Source organism: Petromyzon marinus, unplaced genomic scaffold, assembly GCF_048934315.1.
Source record: "Petromyzon marinus isolate PM22_M1 ecotype Great Lakes invasive population unplaced genomic scaffold, UKy_Petmar_22M1.pri1.0 PM_Scaffold_271, whole genome shotgun sequence".
NCBI lineage: Eukaryota > Metazoa > Chordata > Hyperoartia > Petromyzontiformes > Petromyzontidae > Petromyzon > Petromyzon marinus.
Window position 1 is genome coordinate 5,787 of NW_027423248.1, and position 19,386 is coordinate 25,172.

General features: G+C 52.9%; 1 protein-coding gene across 1 annotated transcript in view; it reads right to left on the reverse strand.

The window, feature by feature from the left end:
- Window positions 1-12,087: 12,087 nt before the first annotated feature.
- Window positions 12,088-19,386, reverse strand: part of LOC116937179 (uncharacterized) — a 107,694-nt gene continuing 100,395 nt past the window's right edge. Inside the window, exon 7 of the mRNA XM_076064014.1 lies at window positions 12,088-12,518. Within this exon, the coding sequence (XP_075920129.1) occupies window positions 12,088-12,518 (431 nt within the window). The remainder of the gene's footprint in view (window positions 12,519-19,386) is intronic.

Below are 19,386 nucleotides of genomic sequence, written 5' to 3' on the forward strand. Positions count from 1 at the left end.
GTGTAGGTGAGTGTGTAGGTGAGTGAGTAGGTGAGTGAGTGTGTAGGTGAGTGTGTAGGTGAGTAGGTGAGTGTAGGTGAGTGTGTAGGTGAGTGTGTAGGTGAGTGAGTGAGTGAGTGGGTGATGTACCAGACACTAAGTAGTACTGCTGAGAGGAGGCTGAGTTGCCACCTTGCTTCACCTGGGGCAGTGTGTAGGTGAGTGTGTAGGTGAGTGAGTGAGTGTGTAGGTGAGTGTGTAGGTGAGTGTGTAGGTGAGTGAGTGAGTGTGTAGGTGAGTGTGTAGGTGAGTGAGTGTGTAGGTGAGTGTGTAGGTGAGTGAGTGTGTAGGTGAGTGTGTAGGTGAGTGTGTAGGTGAGTGAGTAGGTGAGTGTGTAGGTGAGTGTGTAGGTGAGTGAGTGTGTAGGTGAGTGTGTAGGTGAGTGTGTAGGTGAGTGTGTAGGTGAGTGAGTAGGTGAGTGTGTAGGTGAGTGAGTGAGTGTGTAGGTGAGTGTGTAGGTGAGTGTGTAGGTGAGTAGGTGAGTGTGTAGGTGAGTGTGTAGGTGAGTGAGTAGGTGAGTGAGTGTGTAGGTGAGTGAGTGTGTAGGTGAGTAGGTGAGTGTGTAGGTGAGTGTGTAGGTGAGTGTGTAGGTGAGTGTGTAGGTGAGTGTGTAGGTGAGTGTGTAGGTGAGTGAGTGAGTGGGTGAGTGATGTACCAGACAATAAGTAGTACTGCTGAGAGGAGGCTGAGTTGCCACCTTGCTTCACCTGGGGCAGTGTGTAGGTGAGTGTGTAGGTGAGTGTGTAGGTGAGTGTGTAGGTGAGTGTGTAGGTGAGTGAGTGAGTGTGTAAAACAACCCCCTACCTCCTCGCGGTGCCGGACGGGCAACTCTGTCGTGGACAGCGCTGTGGGGGGAGATCCAATTTTGATTGGCTCCTCCCCTCATGGCATATGTGTCCACCACAGGGGCTAAACGGGGGCTCTGGACGGGTGCGAGGGGCTGGTAACCCCTCCACCTTCAATTAATTACCACGAAACTACGAATTAAACTTAAATATGTAACAACTAAGCTTGTGCCGGAGGCCCCGGGGGGCCAGGCGTCTATGACGTCTCCTGGCCAAACCCCAATTGGCGGAGCCAGGAGATTGAATACCTACCCTCGGGGCTACTCCAGAAACAACGAAAAGCCACTACGGTTGGCCACGTGGAATGTTCGAACGCTCACTGCAGAGGAGAGGCTGCCACTCCTCTGTCGGGAGCTGGACCGGTACCGCCTGGATCTATGCGGCATTCAGGAGGTCCGGTGGACCGGCTCTGGCTCCTGCCACCATGAGGGGTGGACAGTCCTCTACTCGGGGCAGCAGACTGCCAAACAACAGGGTGTGGGTCTTCTTTTGAACAAAAGAATGAAGGGGGCGTGGGAGCGTGGCGGTGAGGTGTGGGAAGCTGTAAGCCCCAGGCTACTTTGGGCTCGCCTTCCCATCAACAGGAGGCGAGGAATGGTGGTCGCGGTTACTTATGCCCCCACCGAAGATGAACATCCGTGGAGGGATGCAGGCAAAGCCGATGAGTCAGATGCCTTCTATGACCTCCTGTCACAGGTGCTGGCTAAAGTGGCCCCTCGGGATAGAGTCATCATGTTGGGTGACTTCAATGCCCGAGTTGGTCATGATACTGGCACCTGGCCTGGAGTGATTGGAGGGCATGGGCCAGATCAGCTCAATAACAACGGTAGGAGGCTGCTAGATTTTTGTGCAGCCCATGGGCTTGTAATTACCAACACGCTGTTCCGGCATCGGCGCATCCACACAACATCATGGATGCATGCCGGGTCCAAGCAAGAACATCTGCTGGACTACATAGTGACGGACCAGCGAATGCGAGCCCATGTCCTTGACACCAGGACCTACCGTGGAGCTGATCTGCCCTCTGACCATCGACTAGTCATCTGTAAGATGCGCCTGCCATTCTTCCACTCCGGTGGTGGGTGTACACCCAGGACCCCATTCCAACCTAAAGTGGCCTGGTCTCAGTTATCTGATGAAAGTTGCAAGCGAGAATTTCATCATCGCTTGCGGCTGGGATTGGCATCGTCCCCGACTCCTCCTGATGTCGAGGGTAAATGGGCGAGGTTTAGGACTGTGACTCATGCAGCTGCAATGGCTGCTTTGGGTACGCGGTCCAGACCTCCCCAGACACCCTGGATGACAGAGGAGTTGTTCACGATGGTTGAGAAAAAGCGACAGGCCCACTGTCATCGGCTACAGAGTCCCACGTCAGAGAATGAGGAGGCTTACCGCAGCCTTCGCTCGGAGGTTCGGAGAGCCGTGAGGCGCTGCAAGGATGGGTGGTGGTCGCGGGTTGCTGAGGAGATGGAGTCTGCCTCAGTGGCCCGTGATCACAAATCTCTATTTAACTCCATCAAAAAAGTAACCTGCAGCGCCACACCTATTACCATCATTAGGGGAAAAAACGGCGATCCAATTTCCGACCCCCAGGAACAGGTTCGCAGATTTGCTGAGCATTTCTGTGAGGTCCTGGGGGAGGGAAAATCCCTCAGCCAGGAAAACATCGTGGCACAAAGTGAGGATGACCCTGCTGAGGCTGCGGTGCCTCAAATATTGGATGAAGTCACCCCCTGTGAGTGGCTGGCTGAGGTGCCATCTGCTGAGGAAGTATTGAAGGCGATTCGGAGTCTGAGACCAGGAAAGGCAGCGGGCAGAGATGATCTTCCAAGCGAAATGCTGAGGGAGGGTGGCGTTTGTGCACAGACTGCCCTATATGACATCATAACAACAGTCTGGACCACTGGACGGGTTCCGCAGGATTGGAAGGATGCCCTGGTGGTCCCCCTTTTTAAGAAGGGGGACCGCACAGACTGTAACAACTACAGGGGCATCTCACTCCTCAGTGTGCCGGGAAAGGTCCTGGCAAGGATTATTCAGCATCGCCTTGCCAGGCACGCTGAGGAGAGGCTTGTGGAGCCCCAATGCGGTTTCAGGAAAGGGCGGTCCTGCACAGATGCCATATTTTCTGTCCGTCTGCTACAGCAGAGGTGTAGGGAATTCCAACAAGACCTACATCTCTGCTTTATTGACCTGGTCAAGGCCTATGATACCATCAGTAGGCCTGGGCTCTGGGTCGTTCTTCGTGCTTTTGGAGTACCTGACCCTCTGCTCACGATCATTAAGGACCTTCATGATGGTGAGCGGGCCCGGGTAAAACTACGTGGCCGGGAGTCAGAGCCATTCCCTGTACACCTTGGGGTGCGACAGGGATGTCCTCTGGCTCCCACATTATTTAACATCTATTTTGACCACGTAGTTCGTGAAGCCTTCAATAGCTGTACCGGGGGAATCTCCATATGGTACAGATATAATGGGAGGCTAATCGATGCCCGGGTGCGGTCAAGGGATGGCTCCCTATTGCTCAACCACGTTATGTATGCTGATGACTTGGTAATAGCTGCTCAGTCAGAGGAGGAGTTGGAGACGCTGCTGCTGAGACTGGAGCGTGCCACTAAGAGGTGGGGCCTTACCATCAGCCCCACCAAAACCAAGCACCTGCCTGGGTATTTTGTACCATCGGACACTCCACCCCCACAACTCCCAATCGGTGATGGGGCAGTTGTGGAGAGAGTGGAGAGTTTCCCATACCTGGGCAGTGTGCTTATGACTGGCACCAGTTTAACAGCAGAGGTCTCACTCCGAATAAGTCGAGCGGCAATATCTTTTCATCGGTTGCGTAACGCTGTGTGGAAGCTACCTGGTCTGTCGCTCCGCACTAAGCTTCAGGTCTTCTCGGCCACGGTCATTCCCTCCCTTCTCTACGCTTGCGAAACGTGGACCCCCCTAATGGAACATCTTCGCCGGTTAGAAACATTTAGGCTGGCCTGCCTACGATCCATCCTGGGTTTAACCAGACTGGATTGTGTGAGGAGCTCACAAATCCTTGAAAGATCTGGGCAGGGTCCCATCGGTGAGCTCCTCCGGCAGGCAAGGCTGCGATGGCTGGGTCATGTAGCCCGCATGCCCAGCCACCGCATGCCGAAACAGCTTTTGTTTGGCCGGATTGAGGGGGCTAAGCGGGCGCGGCACGGGCTAGAGAAGAGATGGAGTGATGTGGTACAGGAGGACGTGGAGCTGAGTGGACTTGCCGATGACTGGTACCAGCGGTGTCAAGATCGGCCTCTGTGGAGGAGGCTCGTGAAGGATGCTACTGGGCAGTTGGAGGCAGTCGCCCTCCAACAACAACGGAGGGCGGAGGAGCGACGCTCACAACAGCGAGCGGAGCGCCGGGTGGCTAAAGCACAGCAGGTTGGCACAGTAGGGGGCACAGGTGGTGCATCAGCCAGTCATCTCAGTCAGTCGACCTGTGGCACCTGGGTCTGCCCCGTGACCTCCTGCCAGCGGGCGTTCGACACTTCACGTGGCCTCAGGGTGCACATAGCCTGGCACAAGCGTCGTGGTGACGTCACCGCCACTTAGTGGCGAATGGCGGTTGTTGTTGTTGTTGTGTAGGTGAGTGTGTAGGTGAGTGTGTAGGTGAGTGAGTGAGTGGGTGAGTGATGTACCAGACACTAAGTAGTACTGCTGGGAGGAGGCTGAGTTGCCACCTTGCTTCACCTGGGGCAGTGTGTAGGTGAGTGAGTAGGTGAGTGTGTAGGTGAGTGAGTGAGTGTGTAGGTGAGTGTGTAGGTGAGTGTGTAGGTGAGTGTGTAGGTGAGTGAGTGAGTGTGTAGGTGAGTGTGTAGGTGAGTGTGTAGGTGAGTGTGTAGGTGAGTGTGTAGGTGAGTGTGTAGGTGAGTGAGTGAGTAGGTGAGTGAGTGAGTGTGTAGGTGAGTGAGTGAGTGTGTAGGTGAGTGAGTGAGTGTGTAGGTGAGTGAGTGTGTAGGTGAGTGTGTAGGTGAGTGTGTAGGTGAGTGTGTAGGTGAGTGTGTAGGTGAGTGTGTAGGTGAGTGTGTAGGTGAGTGAGTAGGTGAGTGTGTGAGTGGGTGTGTAGGTGAGTGTGTAGGTGAGTGAGTAGGTGAGTGTGTAGGTGAGTGTGTAGGTGAGTGTGTAGGTGAGTGAGTGAGTGAGTAGGTGAGTGTGTAGGTGAGTGTGTAGGTGAGTGTGTAGGTGAGTGTGTAGGTGAGTGTGTAGGTGAGTGAGTGGGTGAGTAGGTGAGTGTGTAGGTGAGTGAGTGTGTAGGTGAGTGTGTAGGTGAGTGTGTAGGTGAGTGTGTAGGTGAGTGTGTAGGTGAGTGAGTGTGTAGGTGAGTGAGTGAGTGTGTAGGTGAGTGTGTAGGTGAGTGTGTAGGTGAGTGTGTAGGTGAGTGAGTAGGTGAGTGAGTAGGTGAGTGAGTGAGTGGGTGAGTGTGTAGGTGAGTGTGTAGGTGAGTGTGTAGGTGAGTGTGTAGGTGAGTGTGTAGGTGAGTGAGTGTGTAGGTGAGTGTGTAGGTGAGTGTGTAGGTGAGTGTGTAGGTGAGTGTGTAGGTGAGTGTGTAGGTGAGTAGGTGAGTGTGTAGGTGAGTGAGTGTGTAGGTGAGTGTGTAGGTGAGTGTGTAGGTGAGTAGGTGAGTGTGTAGGTGAGTGAGTGTGTAGGTGAGTGTGTAGGTGAGTGTGTAGGTGAGTGAGTGAGTGTGTAGGTGAGTGTGTAGGTGAGTGAGTGTGTAGGTGAGTAGGTGAGTGTGTAGGTGAGTGAGTGTGTAGGTGAGTGTGTAGGTGAGTGTGTAGGTGAGTGTGTAGGTGAGTGAGTGAGTGTGTAGGTGAGTGTGTAGGTGAGTGTGTAGGTGAGTGAGTAGGTGAGTGTGTAGGTGAGTGTGTAGGTGAGTGAGTGAGTGTGTAGGTGAGTGAGTGTGTGGGTGAGTGTGTAGGTGAGTGTGTAGGTGAGTGTGTAGGTGAGTGAGTGAGTGGGTGAGTGATGTACCAGACACTAAGTAGTACTGCTGGGAGGAGGCTGACTTGCCACCTTGCTTCACCTGGGGCAGTGTGTAGGTGAGTGTGTAGGTGAGTGTGTAGGTGAGTGTGTAGGTGAGTGTGTAGGTGAGTGTGTAGGTGAGTGTGTAGGTGAGTGAGTGAGTGTGTAGGTGAGTGTGTAGGTGAGTGTGTAGGTGAGTGTGTAGGTGAGTGTGTAGGTGAGTGAGTGAGTAGGTGAGTGATGTACCAGACACTAAGTAGTACTGCTGGGAGGAGGCTGAGTTGCCACCTTGCTTCACCTGGGGCAGTGTGTAGGTGAGTGTGTAGGTGAGTGTGTAGGTGAGTGTGTAGGTGAGTGTGTAGGTGAGTGTGTAGGTGAGTGAGTAGGTGAGTGAGTGAGTGTGTAGGTGAGTGTGTAGGTGAGTGTGTAGGTGAGTGTGTGGGTGAGTGAGTGGGTGAGTGAGTAGGTGAGTGAGTGGGTGAGTGAGTGAGTGAGTGTGTAGGTGAGTGTGTAGGTGAGTGAGTGTGTGGGTGAGTGTGTAGGTGAGTGTGTAGGTGAGTGAGTGAGTGGGTGAGTGATGTACCAGACACTAAGTAGTACTGCTGGGAGGAGGCTGAGTTGCCACCTTGCTTCACCTGGGGCAGTGTGTAGGTGAGTGAGTAGGTGAGTGAGTGAGTAGGTGAGTGTGTAGGTGAGTGAGTGTGTAGGTGAGTGAGTAGGTGAGTGAGTGTGTAGGTGAGTGTGTAGGTGAGTGAGTGTGTAGGTGAGTGAGTAGGTGAGTGTGTAGGTGAGTGTGTAGGTGAGTGTGTAGGTGAGTGAGTGTGTAGGTGAGTGTGTAGGTGAGTGTGTAGGTGAGTGTGTAGGTGAGTGAGTGAGTGAGTGTGTAGGTGAGTGTGTAGGTGAGTGTGTAGGTGAGTGTGTAGGTGAGTGAGTGTGTAGGTGAGTGTGTAGGTGAGTGTGTAGGTGAGTGTGTAGGTGAGTGAGTGTGTAGGTTAGTGTGTAGGTGAGTGTGTAGGTGAGTGTGTAGGTGAGTGAGTGAGTGGGTGAGTGAGTGAGTGTGTAGGTGAGTGAGTGTGTAGGTGAGTGTGTAGGTGAGTGTGTAGGTGAGTGTGTAGGTGAGTGAGTGAGTGGGTGAGTGAGTGAGTGTGTAGGTGAGTGAGTTTGTAGGTGAGTGTGTAGGTGAGTGTGTAGGTGAGTGAGTGTGTAGGTGAGTGTGTAGGTGAGTGAGTAGGTGAGTGTGTAGGTGAGTGTGTAGGTGAGTGAGTGAGTAGGTGAGTGATGTACCAGACACTAAGTAGTACTGCTGGGAGGAGGCTGAGTTGCCACCTTGCTTCACCTGGGGCAGTGTGTAGGTGAGTGAGTAGGTGAGTGTGTAGGTGAGTGTGTAGGTGAGTGAGTGTGTAGGTGAGTGTGTAGGTGAGTGTGTAGGTGAGTGTGTAGGTGAGTGTGTAGGTGAGTGTGTAGGTGAGTGAGTGTGTAGGTGAGTGTGTAGGTGAGTGTGTAGGTGAGTGTGTAGGTGAGTGAGTGAGTGTGTAGGTGAGTGTGTAGGTGAGTGTGTAGGTGAGTGAGTGTGTAGGTGAGTGTGTAGGTGAGTGTGTAGGTGAGTGTGTAGGTGAGTGAGTGTGTAGGTGAGTGTGTAGGTGAGTGTGTAGGTGAGTGTGTAGGTGAGTGAGTGAGTGGGTGAGTGAGTGAGTGTGTAGGTGAGTGAGTGTGTAGGTGAGTGTGTAGGTGAGTGTGTAGGTGAGTGTGTAGGTGAGTGTGTAGGTGAGTGAGTGAGTGGGTGAGTGAGTGAGTGTGTAGGTGAGTGAGTGTGTAGGTGAGTGTGTAGGTGAGTGTGTAGGTGAGTGTGTAGGTGAGTGAGTGAGTGTGTAGTTGAGTGTGTAGGTGAGTGTGTAGGTGAGTGTGTAGGTGAGTGTGTAGGTGAGTGAGTAGGTGAGTGTGTAGGTGAGTGTGTAGGTGAGTGTGTAGGTGAGTGATGTACCAGACACTAAGTAGTACTGCTGGGAGGAGGCTGAGTTGCCACCTTGCTTCACCTGGGGCAGTGTGTAGGTGAGTGTGTAGGTGGGTGAGTAGGTGAGTGTGTAGGTGAGTGTGTAGGTGAGTGAGTGAGTGTGTAGGTGAGTGTGTAGGTGAGTGAGTGTGTAGGTGAGTGTGTAGGTGAGTGTGTAGGTGAGTGTGTAGGTGAGTGTGTAGGTGGGTGTGTAGGTGAGTGAGTGAGTAGGTGAGTGTGTAGGTGAGTGTGTAGGTGAGTGAGTGTGTAGGTGAGTGTGTAGGTGAGTGTGTAGGTGAGTGTGTAGGTGAGTGTGTAGGTGAGTGTGTAGGTGAGTGTGTAGGTGAGTGTGTAGGTGAGTGAGTGAGTGTGTAGGTGAGTGTGTAGGTGACTGTGTAGGTGAGTGTGTAGGTGAGTGTGTAGGTGAGTGAGTGTGTAGGTGAGTGTGTAGATGAGTGTGTAGGTGAGTGAGTGTGTAGGTGAGTGTGTAGGTGAGTGTGTAGGTGAGTGTGTAGGTGAGTGAGTGGCTAGGTGAGTGAGTGATTTACCAGACACTAAGTAGTACTGCTGGGAGGAGGCTGAGTTGCCACCTTGCTTCACCTGGGGCAGTGTGTAGGTGAGTGTGTAGGTGAGTGTGTAGGTGAGTGTGTAGGTGAGTGAGTAGGTGAGTGTGTAGGTGAGTGTGTAGGTGAGTGAGTGAGTGAGTAGGTGAGTGTGTAGGTGAGTGAGTGTGTAGGTGAGTGAGTAGGTGAGTGTGTAGGTGAGTGAGTGAGTGTGTAGGTGAGTGAGTGGGTGAGTGTGTAGGTGAGTGTGTAGGTGAGTGAGTAGGTGAGTGTGTAGGTGAGTGTGTAGGTGAGTGAGTGAGTGAGTAGGTGAGTGTGTAGGTGAGTGAGTGTGTAGGTGAGTGAGTAGGTGAGTGTGTAGGTGAGTGAGTGAGTGTGTAGGTGAGTGTGTAGGTGAGTGAGTGAGTGGGTGATGTACCAGACACTAAGTAGTACTGCTGGGAGGAGGCTGAGTTGCCACCTTGCTTCACCTGGGGCAGTGTGTAGGTGAGTGTGTAGGTGAGTGTGTAGGTGAGTGTGTAGGTGAGTGTGTAGGTGAGTGAGTGAGTGTGTAGGTGAGTGTGTAGGTGAGTGTGTAGGTGAGTGTGTAGGTGAGTGAGTGTGTAGGTGAGTGTGTAGGTGAGTGAGTGAGTGAGTAGGTGAGTGTGTAGGTGAGTGAGTGTGTAGGTGAGTGTGTAGGTGAGTGTGTAGGTGAGTGAGTGGCTAGGTGAGTGAGTGGGTGAGTGTGTAGGTGAGTGAGTGAGTGGGTGAGTGATGTACCAGACACTAAGTAGTACTGCTGGGAGGAGGCTGAGTTGCCACCTTGCTTCACCTGGGGCAGTGTGTAGGTGAGTGTGTAGGTGAGTGTGTAGGTGAGTGTGTAGGTGAGTGTGTAGGTGAGTGTGTAGGTGAGTGAGTGTGTAGGTGAGTGTGTAGGTGAGTGTGTAGGTGAGTGTGTAGGTGAGTGTGTAGGTGAGTGTGTAGGTGAGTGTGTAGGTGAGTGTGTAGGTGAGTGAGTGAGTGTGTAGGTGAGTGTGTAGGTGACTGTGTAGGTGAGTGTGTAGGTGAGTGAGTGAGTGTGTAGGTGAGTGTGTAGGTGAGTGTGTAGGTGAGTGAGTGAGTAGGTGAGTGATGTACCAGACACTAAGTAGTACTGCTGGGAGGAGGCTGAGTTGCCACCTTGCTTCACCTGGGGCAGTGTGTAGGTGAGTGTGTAGGTGAGTGTGTAGGTGAGTGAGTGAGTGTGTAGGTGAGTGTGTAGGTGAGTGTGTAGGTGAGTGAGTGAGTAGGTGAGTGTGTAGGTGAGTGAGTGGGTGGGTGTGTAGGTGAGTGTGTAGGTGGGTGTGTAGGTGAGTGTGTAGGTGAGTGTGTAGGTGAGTGTGTAGGTGAGTGTGTAGGTGAGTGTGTAGGTGAGTGTGTAGGTGAGTGAGTGTGTAGGTGAGTGTGTAGGTGAGTGTGTAGGTGAGTGTGTAGGTGAGTGAGTGAGTGGGTGAGTGAGTGAGTGTGTAGGTGAGTGAGTGTGTAGGTGAGTGTGTAGGTGAGTGTGTAGGTGAGTGTGTAGGTGAGTGTGTAGGTGAGTGTGTAGGTGAGTGTGTAGGTGAGTGTGTAGGTGAGTGTGTAGGTGAGTGAGTGAGTGTGTAGGTGAGTGTGTAGGTGAGTGTGTAGGTGAGTGTGTAGGTGAGTGTGTAGGTGAGTATGTAGGTGAGTGTGTAGGTGAGTGAGTGTGTAGGTGAGTGTGTAGGTGAGTGAGTGAGTGGGTGAGTGTGTAGGTGAGTGTGTAGGTGAGTGTGTAGGTGAGTGTGTAGGTGAGTGTGTAGGTGAGTGTGTAGGTGAGTGAGTGAGTGTGTAGGTGAGTGTGTAGGTGAGTGTGTAGGTGAGTGTGTAGGTGAGTGTGTAGGTGAGTATGTAGGTGAGTGTGTAGGTGAGTGAGTGTGTAGGTGAGTGTGTAGGTGAGTGAGTGAGTGGGTGAGTGTGTAGGTGAGTGTGTAGGTGACTGTGTAGGTGAGTGTGTAGGTGAGTGAGTGAGTGGGTGAGTGATGTACCAGACACTAAGTAGTACTGCTGGGAGGAGGCTGAGTTGCCACCTTGCTTCACCTGGGGCAGTGTGTAGGTGAGTGTGTAGGTGAGTGTGTAGGTGAGTGTGTAGGTGAGTGTGTAGGTGAGTGTGTAGGTGAGTGAGTGAGTGTGTAGGTGAGTGTGTAGGTGAGTGTGTAGGTGAGTGAGTGAGTGTGTAGGTGAGTGTGTAGGTGAGTGAGTGAGTGGGTGAGTGATGTACCAGACACTAAGTAGTACTGCTGGGAGGAGGCTGAGTTGCCACCTTGCTTCACCTGGGGCAGTGTGTAGGTGAGTGTGTAGGTTAGTGTGTAGGTGAGTGAGTGTGTAGGTGAGTGTGTAGGTGAGTGTGTAGGTGAGTGAGTGTGTAGGTGAGTGTGTAGGTGAGTGTGTAGGTGAGTGAGTGTGTGTGTAGGTGAGTGTGTAGGTGAGTGAGTGTGTAGGTGAGTAGGTGAGTGTGTAGGTGAGTGTGTATGTGAGTGTGTAGGTGAGTGTGTAGGTGAGTGAGTGTGTAGGTGAGTGTGTAGGTGAGTGAGTGAGTGTGTAGGTGAGTGAGTGTGTAGGTGAGTGTGTAGGTGAGTGTGTAGGTGAGTGAGTGAGTGTGTAGGTGAGTGTGTAGGTGAGTGAGTGAGTGGGTGAGTGATGTACCAGACACTAAGTAGTACTGCTGGGAGGAGGCTGAGTTGCCACCTTGCTTCACCTGGGGCAGTGTGTAGGTGAGTGTGTAGGTGAGTGTGTAGGTGAGTGTGTAGGTGAGTGTGTAGGTGAGTGAGTGAGTGTGTAGGTGAGTGTGTAGGTGAGTGAGTAGGTGGGTGTGTAGGTGAGTGTGTAGGTGGGTGTGTAGGTGAGTGTGTAGGTGGGTGTGTAGGTGAGTGTGTAGGTGAGTGAGTGAGTGTGTAGGTGAGTGTGTAGGTGGGTGTGTAGGTGAGTGTGTAGGTGAGTGAGTGAGTGTGTAGGTGAGTGTGTAGGTGAGTGAGTGTGTAGGTGGGTGAGTGAGTGAGTGGGTGAGTGATGTACCAGACACTAAGTGGTACTGCTGGGAGGAGGCTGAGTTGCCACCTTGCTTCACCTGGGGCAGTGTGTAGGTAAGTGTGTAGGTGAGTGTGTAGGTGAGTGTGTAGGTGAGTGTGTAGGTGAGTGTGTAGGTGAGTGTGTAGGTGAGTGTGTAGGTGAGTGTGTAGGTCAGTGAGTGAGTGTGTAGGTGAGTGAGTGTGTAGGTGAGTGTGTAGGTGAGTGTGTAGGTGAGTGTGTAGGTGAGTGTGTAGGTGAGTGTGTAGGTGAGTGAGTGAGTGAGTGGGTGAGTGATGTACCAGACACTAAGTAGTACTGCTGGGAGGAGGCTGAGTTGCCACCTTGCTTCACCTGGGGCAGTGTGTAGGTGAGTGTGTAGGTGAGTGTGTAGGTGAGTGAGTGTGTAGGTGAGTGTGTAGGTGAGTGAGTAGGTGGGTGTGTAGGTGAGTGTGTAGGTGGGTGTGTAGGTGAGTGTGTAGGTGGGTGTGTAGGTGAGTGTGTAGGTGAGTGAGTGAGTGTGTAGGTGAGTGTGTAGGTGAGTGAGTGGGTGAGTGGGTGAGTGATGTACCAGACACTAAGTAGTACTGCTGGGAGGAGGCTGAGTTGCCACCTTGCTTCACCTGGGGCAGTGTGTAGGTGAGTGAGTAGGTGAGTGTGTAGGTGAGTGTGTAGGTGAGTGTGTAGGTGAGTGTGTAGGTGAGTGTGTAGGTGAGTGTGTAGGTGAGTGTGTAGGTGAGTGTGTAGGTGAGTGAGTGTGTAGGTGAGTGTGTAGGTGAGTGTGTAGGTGAGTGAGTGGGTGAGTGTGTAGGTGAGTGTGTAGGTGAGTGTGTAGGTGAGTGTGTAGGTGAGTGTGTAGGTGAGTGTGTAGGTGAGTGTGTAGGTGAGTGTGTAGGTGAGTGTGTAGGTGAGTGAGTGAGTGAGTGAGTGTGTAGGTGAGTGAGTGGGTGAGTGATGTACCAGACACTAAGTAGTACTGCTGGGAGGAGGCTGAGTTGCCACCTTGCTTCACCTGGGGCAGCTGCCCCGAGGCTTGTGGGAGAAACGCCGCTGCAAGAGCGGAGAGCAGACAGCCGGGTCACGTGACGTGTGTCACGTGTGTGTGACGTGGGTGTGACGTGTGTGTGACGTGGGTGTGTGTCACGTGGGTGTGTGTGACGTGTGTGTGAGTGTGTGTGTCGTGTGTGTGTGTGACGTGTGTCAGGTGGGTGTGTCACGTGGGTGTGTGACGTGTGTGAATGACGTGTGTGTGACGTGTGTGTGTGTGTGTCACGTGTGTGTGTGACGTGGGTGTGACGTGGGTGTGACGTGGGTGTGTGTGACGTGTGTGTGTGTGACGTGTGTGTGTGTGTGTGACGTGTGTGTGTGACGTGTGTGTGACGTGTGTGTGACGTGTGTGTGACGTGTGTGTGTGTGACGTGTGTGTGTGACGTGTGTGTGACGTGTGTCACGTGGGTGTGTGTGTGACGTGTGTGTGTGACGTGTGTGTGACGTGTGTGTGTGTGACGTGTGTCACGTGGGTGTGTGTGTGACGTGTGTGTGACGTGTGTGTGTGACGTGTGTGTGACGTGGGTGTGACGTGTGTGTGACGTGTGTGTGACGTGTGTCACGTGGGTGTGTGTGTAACGTGTGTGTGACGTGTGTGTGACGTGTGTGTGACGTGGGTGTGACGTGTGTGTGTGACGTGTGTGTGACGTGTGTGTGACGTGTGTGTGTGTGACGTGTGTGTGTGTGACGTGTGTGTGTGACGTGTGTGTGACGTGGGTGTGACGTGTGTGTGACGTGTGTGTGTGACGTGTGTGTGACGTGTGTGTGATGTGTGTGTGTGACGTGTGTCACGTGGGTGTGTGTGACGTCTGTGTGTGTCACGTGGGTGTGACGTGTGTGTGACGTGTGTGTGACGTGTGTGTGTGTGTGTGACGTGTGTGTGTGTGACGTGTGTGTGTGTGACGTGTGTGTGACGTGTGTGTGACGTGTGTGTGAGACGTGTGTGTGTGTAACGTGGGTGTGATGTGTGTGTGACGTGTGTGTGTGTGACGTGTGTGTGTGTGTGACGTGTGTGTGTGTGTGTGTGACGTGTGTGTGTGTGTGACGTGTGTGACGTGTGTGTGACGTGTGTGTGACGTGTGTGTGTGTGTGTGACGTGTGTGTGTGACGTGTGTGTGTGTGTGTGACATGTGTGTGTGACGTGTGTGTGTGACGTGTGTGTGTGACGTGGGTGTGACGTGTGTGTGTGTGACGTGTGTGTCTGACGTGTGTGTGTGACGTGTGTGTGTGTGACGTGTGTGTGACATGTGTGTGTGTTGTGTGTGTGACGTGTGTGTGTGTGACATGTTGTGTGTGTGTGTGTGACGTGTGTGTGTGATGTCTTGGTGTGACGTGTGTGTGTGACGTCTTGGTGTGACGTGTGTGACGTCTTGGTGTGACGTGTGTGACGTCTTGGTGTGACGTGTGTGTGTGACGTGTGTGTGACGTGTGTGTGACGTGTGTGTGACGTGTGTGTGTGTGACGTGTGTGTGTGACGTGTGTGTGACGTGTGTCACGTGGGTGTGTGTGTGACGTGTGTGTGTGACGTGTGTGTGACGTGTGTGTGTGTGACGTGTGTGTGACGTGTGTCACGTGGGTGTGTGTGTGACGTGTGTGTGACGTGTGTGTGTGACGTGTGTGTGACGTGGGTGTGACGTGTGTGTGACGTGTGTGTGACGTGTGTCACGTGGGTGTGTGTGTAACGTGTGTGTGACGTGTGTGTGACGTGTGTGTGACGTGGGTGTGACGTGTGTGTGTGACGTGTGTGTGACGTGTGTGTGACGTGTGTGTGTGTGACGTGTGTGTGTGTGACGTGTGTGTGTGACGTGTGTGTGACGTGGGTGTGACGTGTGTGTGACGTGTGTGTGTGACGTGTGTGTGACGTGTGTGTGACGTGTGTGTGTGTGACGTGTGTCACGTGGGTGTGTGTGACGTCTGTGTGTGTCACGTGGGTGTGACGTGTGTGTGACGTGTGTGTGTGTGTGTGACGTGTGTGTGTGTGACGTGTGTGTGTGTGACGTGTGTGTGACGTGTGTGTGACGTGTGTGTGAGACGTGTGTGTGTGTAACGTGGGTGTGATGTGTGTGACGTGTGTGTGTGACGTGTGTGTGTGACGTGTGTGTGTGACGTGGGTGTGACGTGTGTGTGTGTGACGTGTGTGTCTGACGTGTGTGTGTGACGTGTGTGTGTGTGACGTGTGTGTGACATGTGTGTGTGTAACGTGTGTGTAACGTGTGTGTGACGTGTGTGTGTGACGTGTGTGTGTGACGTGTGTGTAACGCGTGTGTATGACGTGTGTGTGACTTGTGTGTGTAACATGTGTGTGTGACGTGTGTGTGTGTGTCACGTGTGTGTGACGTGTGTGTGACGTGTGTGTGTGACGTGTGTGTGTGTGACGTGTTTGTGTGACTTGTGTGTGTGTGTGACGTGTGTGTGACGTGTGTGTGACGTGTGTGTGACGTGTGTGTGTGTCACGTGGGTGTGTGTCACGTGGGTGTGACGTGTGTGTGACGTGTGTGTGTGTAACGTGTATGTGTGTGACGTGTGTGTGTGACGTGTGTGACGTGTGTGTGACTGTGTGTGTGTGTGACGTGTGTGTGTGACGTGTGTGTGTGACTGTGTGTGTGTGTGACGTGTGTGTGTGTGACGTGTGTGTGTGTGACGTGTGTGTGACGTGTGTCACGTGGGTGTGTGTGTGACGTGTGTGTGTGATGTGTGTGTGACGTGTGTGTGTGTGACGTGTGTGTGACGTGTGTCACGTGGGTGTGTGTGTGACGTGTGTGACGTGTGTGTGTGACGTGTGTGTGACGTGGGTGTGACGTGTGTGTGACGTGTGTGTGACGTGTGTCACGTGGGTGTGTGTGTAACGTGTGTGTGACGTGTGTGTGACGTGTGTGTGACGTGTGTGTGACGTGGCTGTGACGTGGGTGTGACGTGTGTGTGTGACGTGTGTGTGACGTGTGTGTGACGTGTGTGTGTGTGACGTGTGTGTGTGTGACGTGTGTGTGTGACGTGTGTGTGACGTGGGTGTGACGTGTGTGTGACGTGTGTGTGACGTGTGTGTGACGTGTGTGTGTGACGTGTGTCACGTGGGTGTGTGTGACGTCTGTGTGTGTCACGTGGGTGTGACGTGTGTGTGACGTGTGTGTGACGTGTGTGTGTGTGACGTGTGTGTGTGTGACGTGTGTGTGTGTGACGTGTGTGTGTGTGACGTGTGTGTGACGTGTGTGTGACATGTGTGTGAGACGTGTGTGTGTGTGTGTAACGTGGGTGTGATGTGTGTGTGACGTGTGTGTGTGTGTGACGTGTATGTGTGTGTGTGTGACGTGTGTGTGTGTGTGTGTGTGTGACGTGTGTGTGACGTGTGTGACGTGTGTGACATGTGTGTGTGTGTGTGACGTGTGTGTGTGACGTGTGTGTGTGTGTGACGTGTGTGTGTGACGTGGGTGTGACGTGTGTGTGTGTGTGTGACGTGTGTGTGTGACGTGTGTGTCTGACGTGTGTGTGTGACGTGTGTGTGTGTGACGTGTGTGTGACATGTGTGTGTGTAACGTGTGTGTGACGTGTGTGTGTGTGACGTGTGTGTGTCACGTGTGTGTGACGTGTGTGTGTGACGTGTGTGTGTCACGTGTGTGTGACGTGTGTGTGTGACGTGTGTGTGTGACGTGTGTGTGACGTGGGTGTGACGTGTGTGTGTGACGTGTGTGTGTGTGTGACGTGTGTGTGTGTGACGTGTGTGTGTGTCACGTGGGTGTGTGTCACGTGTGTGTGACGTGTGTGTGTGTAACGTGTATGTGTGTGACGTGTGTGTGTGTGTGTGTGACGTGTGTGACGTGTGTGTGACTGTGTGTGTGTGACGTGTGTGTGTGTGTGTGACGTGTGTGTGTGACGTGTGTGACATGTGACGTGTGTGTGTGACGTGTGTGACGTGTGTGTGTGTGACGTGTGTGTGTGTGTGTGACGTGTGTGATGTGTGACGTGTGTGTGTGACGTGTGTGACGTGTGTGTGTGACGTGTGTGACGTGTGTGTGTGTGACGTGTGTGACGTGTGTGTGTGTGACGTGTGTGTGTGTGACGTGTGTGTGTGTGATGTGTGTGTGTGTGACGTGTGTGACGTGTGTGTGACGTGTGTGTGACGTGTGTGTGTGTGTGACGTGTGTGTGTGTGACGTGTGTGTGAGTGACGCGTCTTTGTGACGTGTGTTTGTGACTGTGTGTGTGACGTGTGTGTGCAGTGTGTGTGTGTGACATGTGTGTGTGTGTGTGTGTGAAGTGTGTGTGTGTGTGACGTGTAATGTGTGACGTGTAATGTGTGACGTGTGTGTGTGTGACGTGTGTGACGTGTGTGTGACGTGTGTGTGTGTGACGTGTGTGACGTGTGTGTGACGTGTGTGTGACGTGTGTGTGTGACGTGTGTGTGAGTGTGTGTGTGACATGTGTGTGTGACGTGTGTGTGTGAGGTGTGTGTGTGACGTGTGTGTGTGTGACGTGTGTGTGTGACGTGTGTCACGTGGGTGTGACGTGTGTGTGTGTGACGTGTGTGTGTGTGACGTGTGTGTGTGTGACGTGTGTGTGTGACGTGTGTGTGTGTGACGTGTGTCTGTGTGACGTGTGTCTGTGTGACGTGTGTGTGTGACGTGTGTGTGTGACGTGTGTGTGTGTGACTTGTGTGTGTGTGTGTCAAGTGGGTGTGACGTGTGGGTGTGTGTGACGTGTGTGTGTGACGTGTGTGTGTGACGTGTGTGTGTGAGACGTGTGTGTGAGTGTGTGTGTGTGACGTGTGTGTGTGTGACGTGTGTGACGTGTGTGTGTGTGACGTGTGTGTGTGTGTGTGACGTGTGTGTGACATGTGTGTGTGTGTGACGTGTGTGTGACGTGTGTGTGTGACTGTGTGACGTGTGTGACGTGTGTGTGTGACGTGTGTGTGACGTGTGTGTGTGACGTGTGTGTGTGACTGTGTGTGTGTGACTTGTGTGTGTGTGTGACGTGTGTGTGACGTGTGTGTGTGACGTGTGTGTGTGACATGTGTGTGTGTGTGTGACGTGTGTGTGAAATGTGTGTTTGACGTGTGTGTGACATGTGTGTGTGACGTGTGTGTGTGACTGTGTGTGTGTGTGTGACGTGTGTGTGTGTGTGACGTGTGTGACGTGTGTGACGTGTGTGTGTGACGTGTGTGTGTGACTGTGTGTGTGTGACGTGTGTGTGTGTGTGTGTGTGACGTGTGTGTGTGACGTGTGGGCGCGGCGTGTGTGACGTGTGACGTGTGTGTGTGTGACGTGTGTGTGTGTGTGACGTGTGTGTGACGTGTGTGTGTGACGTGTGTGTGTGTGTGTGACGTGTGACGTGTGTGTGTGACGTGTGACGTGTGTGTGTGTGACGTGTGTGTGACGTGTGTGTGACGTGTGACGTGAGTGTGTGACGTGTGAGTGACGTGTGTGTGTGACGTGTGTGACGTGTGTGTGAGTGTGACGTGTGTGTGTGTGTGTGTGTGACGTGTGTGTGTGACGTGTGTGTGTGTGATGTGTGTGAATGACGTATGTGTGACGTGTGTGTGTGTGTGACGTGTGTGTGTGACGTGTGTGTGTGTGTGTGACGTGTGTGAATGACGTATGTGTGACGTGTGTGTGTGTGACGTGTGTGTGTAACGTGTGTGTGTGTGTGACGTGTGTGTGTGATTTGTGTGTGTGTGACGTGTGTGTGTCGTGTGTGTGTGTGACGTGTGACGTGTGTGTGTGACGTGTGTGTGTGTGACGTGTGTGACGTGTGTGTGACTGTGTGTGACTGTGTGTGTGACGTGTGTGTGACGTGTGTGACGTGTGTGTGACGTGTGTGACGTGTGTGTGTTTGTGACTTTTGTGTGACGTGTGTGTGACGTGTGTGTGACGTGTGTGTGTGACGTGTGTGTGTGACGTGTGTGAATGACGTATGTGTGATGTGTGTGTGTGTGTGACGTGTGTGTGTGACGTGTGTGTGTGATTTGTGTGTGTATGACGTGTGTGTGACTTAGGTGTGTGTGACGTGTGTGACGTGTGTGTGTGACGTGAGTGTGTGTGACGTGTGTGTGTCGTGTGTGTGTGTGACGTGTGTGACATGTGTGTGTGACGTGTGTGTGTGTGTGACGTGTGTGTGTGACGTGTGTGACGTGTGTGTGTGACGTGTGTGTGTGTGTGACGTGTGTGTGTGACGTGTGTGTGTGACGTGTGTGTGTGACGTGTGTGTGTGTGACGTGTGTGTGTGTGACGTGTGTGACGTGTGTGTGACTGTGTGTGTGTGACGTGTGTGTGTGTGACGTGTGTGACGTGTGACGTGTGTGTGTGACGTGTGTGACGTGTGTGTGACGTGTGTGTGTGTGTGTGACGTGTGTGTGTGTGACATGTGTGTGTGACGTGTGTATGACGTGTGTGTGTGTGACGTGTGTGAGTGACGTGTGACGTGTGTGTGTAGTGTGTGACGTGTGTGACGTGTGTGTGTGATATGTGTGTGTGATATGTGTGTGTGACGTGTGTGTGTGACGTGTGTGTGACGTGTGTGTGTGACGTGTGTGTGTGACGTGTGTGTGTGACGTGTGTGACGTGTGTGTGTAACGTCTGTGTGACGTGTGTGTGATGTGTGTGACGTGTGTGTGTGACGTGTGTCACGTGGGTGTGACGTGTGTGTGACGTGTGTGTGTGACGTGTGTGTGTGACGTGTGTGTGTGGCGTGTGTGTGTGACGTGTGTGTGTGTGACGTGGGTGTGACATGTGTGTGTGTGTCGTGGGTGTGACATGTGTGTGTGTGACGTGTGTGTGTGACGTGTGTGTGTGACGTGTGTGTGTGTGACGTGTGTGTGATATGTGTGTGTGTGTAACGTGTGTGTGACGTGTGTGTGTGACGTGTGTGTGTGACGTGTGTGT